Raw genomic sequence first — 4,709 nt, 5'->3', positions numbered from 1 at the left:
TATGTTGGCTGCTCAAGAGTGGGCAGCAAAAAAAACCTATTTGTATATGCTCCACAAGGGAAAACAAGGAACATAGTTTACAACGAGGTGTTATAATCACAACAGCAAGAAAGTATGTACATGATCACCTTCTTTTACGAAGCTTCATTGACTTTCATATATTTATATTGATATACATATATATACGTGTGTTTGGGTGCGTGTGTGTATGTACATATCTATATATAAAGATGATGCGTAGTCTAGACGGCGTTTTTAGATTTCATTATTCTCTTTAACCCGGGCAACGCCGGGTATTTCTGCTAGTATAAAATATAATTAAGATTTTGTTGAATGAAGCACTTAAATTGAGGCACCTTGTTGGGTCGGTATAATCCGCACACCCAAACAATATTAATTGAATATTGAATATCAAAACTCTGTGCATGAGTGTTTGCACCTGATATTCCTGCTGAGTTTGCAGACAATGCAACCCAGCTGAGTGAAGAGATCTGCTCTTGGTAGTCCAGACATGTACTCAAAGATACTTTCTATAGCATCTATAGTAAATATATATATATATATATTCTCTACTATGCTATAAGCTGAAATTGAATTCTTTAATTCATATTTATGGGTTTTGTTCTCCTGAACAAACATATCCTTATATATATATGCAAGTTATAGTTGTAAACTAGACTTACCATGATTGAAATCATCTTTGAAGGTGACATTGCCTTTTTCAATGACGTCAGTAAAGGACGGCCAACCACACCCTGAGTGAAACTTGGTATCAGAAGCAAAAAGTTTATTCCCACACACAACACATGTGAATATTCCTTCTTCATTCCAACTAAGAAATTTGCCAGAGTAGGCCCTAGTAAAAGGAAAGAAATACAACACTTAAATACTTAGTAACCAGAACAACAAAATGTTAATGAAAAAAAATTTCATTTTTTTTTTACCAAATCCATTACAATTTTTTAATATATTTCATATCCTTATTTCTTGTATCAAAGTCAACTTCAAGATCAGTCCAGCCTGTTTCTCAACTCAATGAAAGCTTAAACATTTTGCCGTCTATAGTAACAATTTTGCATCCTTTGGTGTTTTATCTATATATCTTTGCGAGTACATAGTACAATAGAGAAGTAAGTTATAAAGATTAGCAATAACATCCCAGCTAGAATCATTACCCATATCCTGAATGTTGAATGTCAATTTTTGTTATCTTCCCCTTCTCTTCAAGATGATATTTACATCTTATTGACTCATTGATTGTCACACCCAAATAATCATCTAGAAATGTCATCAGGAAGTGACTTAGGAAGAAGCTTTTCTGGTTAAAAGGGAGATGTTTATATGTGTTCTACATTGGACAAAATTCATATAGTTTTTAAATGTCTTCAGTCATGTATAAGTCAACCCCAAAACAAGTTGATATTTCTCTATCTCCTTGTATCCAATATCTTGATATCAGCAGCAAATTAACTTAGAATCAGAGAATATTTTGAGAGGATAAAGGAATAAGTTTGTTGCTTCTACTATAACACTATTTCAGAAGTAGGAATATCATAGATACAGCATTTAGAGCATTTTTGTTTTGAATTAAAGAACTAAGTGAAAAAAAAACCCCCAAAAAATAAAAGAAATATTCAATAATGAAATATATCTGGATTCAACATTATCTACACTTTAACATCAAATTTTTTATGTAAGCAATGGATGAGATAGATCTCTCTGTACATCATGATCTTATTTCTGATACTACAACACTAATATATGTTGAATATTTCTGATTTCATATATCGTTATATATCCTGATTATTTCTGATCTCAAATATTTATATCTATCTATCAATATATATATATATATATATATATATATATGATATTGATTATTGCTAAAAACACACCTCTCTCTACATATTGATTATTTCTGATACCACATCTCTCCATATATCTTGGTTATTTCTGAAACCCCAATGCTGACTTATCTACGTATTTCCATAACTTGTTTGGACCCATCTATACCCAATGTACCCTTTGCCTTCAACCAACCTTTACATTTCTTTTGTACCTAACATGTAGTCAAGTCAATGAAAAAGTAAAAATATGGTCACTAAACCTGCTAGAAATAACAATCAAATCTTCTTGAAATCACAGAAAAAAATAGAAAGGTAGATGGGGGTACAAACATAGACACAAAGATGCACACACACACACACACATAGATATACCTGTCGGGTTTCTTTCAGTTTCCACCTACCAAATCCACTCACAAGGCTTTGGTTGGCCTGAGGCTATAGTAGAAGACACTTGCCCAAGATGCCATGCAGTGGGACTGGACCCAGAACCATGTGGTTGGGAAGCAATCTTCTTACTACACATAACTATGTCATCATTATTTACACCATGATTGGCTAATTAGTTATGAAACAAAGCCAAAGATATAGATCATTTTGAGTTCTTTCTAATTCTACATGGCAACCTTTGCCCCTCCACAGAAAACATGAGTAGTCAAATCAAAACAGTGACTAGGAATCCTGTCATAGCTACTGTAAGGTATCTATAGCTAAGACACTTAACTATCAAATGGCCAAGTTTACTTGGTTGTAAATGGGTACAGTGAGATACTAATAACTGACTGCTGTAAACAGCAGGAATATTGTAAAACCAATGTCTTGTTAGTTTGCAGTGTTGAGGTTGGATAAAGTGGGTTTCACTAATCTAACTGGTTCTGATATGAGATGTCAAAACAAAGTTTTCATTAGTTGCTATTCCTACCAGCTATGGATTATTAGATTTACCAACATTTACACCAACACCACAAAAATAACATTCAAATATTCTATATAAACAATTAAGATATCAAAACATACCTCTCTGTGCCCTTCTCCTGAGTGACCCGATACTGTACAGAAGAAAGTTTTTCCTTCAGTTCTTCTTTGGAATATGTGACAGGGCACGTACCACTCGCAGAGTCCTGACATGATGCCTGTAGTTTCTTGAGAGCAGGCGAACTTTCCCGCTTAGCAGTGATAGTATGCAACAAGTTCATGCAGCCAAGGAGTAGCAATTTTCATTAGCACCTATAAACAAAAAGCAACTTATCATCATCATCATCATTTTCATAGTTGGAATTACATAATTACATAAACAGATATAAAAGCAACAAATATAGTTACATTTAATGTTCATCACTTAATTTTTTCTTTTTTTCTCACTATTTAAGTCTTTGGATGGTGATTATGCTCATACTTTTTACTCTTTCACTTGTTTCAGTCATTTGACTGCGGCCATGCTGCAGCACCGCCTTTATAGTCGAGCAAATCGACCCCAGAGCTTATTCTTTGTAAACCTATTACTTATTCTATCGGTCTCTTTTGCCGAACTGCTAAGTTACAGGGAACGTAAACACACCAGCATCGGTTGTCAAGCGATGCTGGGGGGACAAACAGACAGACACACACACATACATATATACATATACGACGGGCTTCTTCCAGTTTCCGTCTACCAAATCCACTCACAAGGCTTTGGTCAGCCCGAGGCTATAGTAGAAGACATTTGCCCAAGGTGTCACGCAGTGGGACTGAACCCGGGACCATGTGGTTGGTAAGCAAGCTACTTACCACACAGCCACTCCTGCACCTGTGTTTTTCTTTTTTTTAATTGATTATATTGACCCAGTACTTTGGTGCTTATTTCATCATTCTTAGAAAGATATGAAAAGTATACATTGACAAACCGGGAAGAGATAACTCAGTAGGACATGAATAAAACAGGGTATTTCAGACTGCTTGTACCTTGTGTAGTTAAGAAATTCACTTCCCAACATCAGCATTTTGAGTTCAGTCCCACTGTGTAGTATCTTAGGCAAGTGACTTCTATTATAACCCTGGGCTGATCAGAGCTTTGTGAATGAATTTGGTAGGTGGAAACTGAAAGAAATTCAGCATATATATGTGTTCTTGTTCACATATTCTCCAAATATTACAAGCTATAAGCAATGACAGTTTGTCCTTTCTCCTATCAACAAATCGGTAGGCTGCAGACATAAGAAATGTCTTACTTGAAAAATGGGTACGGTTTGATGACAGGAAGGGTATCTAGCTGTGAAACAATGCCTCAATAATACACTCATCTAACCCATGCAAATATGGAAAATGAATGAGGGGCTCCATACAGTTTTGCCGATTGGATTTCTTTCACAAAGTATCAATTAACCAGAAGCCATGGTAAAAGACCTTGTCCAAAATGCTGCATAATGGGATCTACTGCAAGCAGCTCTAAGCGGCTTAAGTCAATGCTAGAAGAAAAACAATCAACTTTGATTTCAAGATGAAAGGTATTCTTCCATCAGGATAATGCTTGGCCACATACAGTGAGGATGACATTCCAAAGGCTGGAGCAGTTTCATTAGGAAACGATGCCCCACCCACCATATTCGCTGGACATTGCCCCGTCTGATTATCATTTATTCTGCAGTCTTCAAAATCATTTGGATGGGAAAAGTATGAATTCTGTAGATGAGGTCAGAACAGTACTGGAGGAGTATTTTTTCATCATGGACAAGTGAATTTTGGAAGAGGGGCTTTGCAAGTCTACCAGATAGATGGAAAAGCATTGCAGAAAATGAAAGAGGGTATATTTTAGATTAAAAAAGAACTTTATTTATTTTAATTTTGAAAAATAAAAGAAGTATGAAAAAACTGCATTATTTATAG

The 4,709-nt window shown here is 35.2% G+C and overlaps 1 protein-coding gene across 2 annotated transcripts in view; it reads right to left on the bottom strand.

Annotated features, from left to right (window-relative positions):
- The window catches only part of LOC106881039 (methionine-R-sulfoxide reductase B3, mitochondrial), a 114,486-nt gene that overhangs the window by 29,903 nt on the left and 79,874 nt on the right, over positions 1-4,709 (bottom strand). For both annotated transcript variants that reach the window (XM_052966038.1, XM_014931240.2), the window contains exons 2-3: positions 2,862-3,071; positions 684-856 (exon numbers count right to left, since the gene is read on the bottom strand). In XM_052966038.1, coding sequence (XP_052821998.1) covers positions 684-856; positions 2,862-3,040 — 352 coding nt within the window. In that variant the 5' untranslated portion in view covers positions 3,041-3,071. The remainder of the gene's footprint in view (positions 1-683; positions 857-2,861; positions 3,072-4,709) is intronic.

Source organism: Octopus bimaculoides, chromosome 3 (assembly GCF_001194135.2).
Source record: "Octopus bimaculoides isolate UCB-OBI-ISO-001 chromosome 3, ASM119413v2, whole genome shotgun sequence".
NCBI lineage: Eukaryota > Metazoa > Mollusca > Cephalopoda > Octopoda > Octopodidae > Octopus > Octopus bimaculoides.
This window is presented reverse-complemented; position numbering and strand designations above follow the sequence as displayed.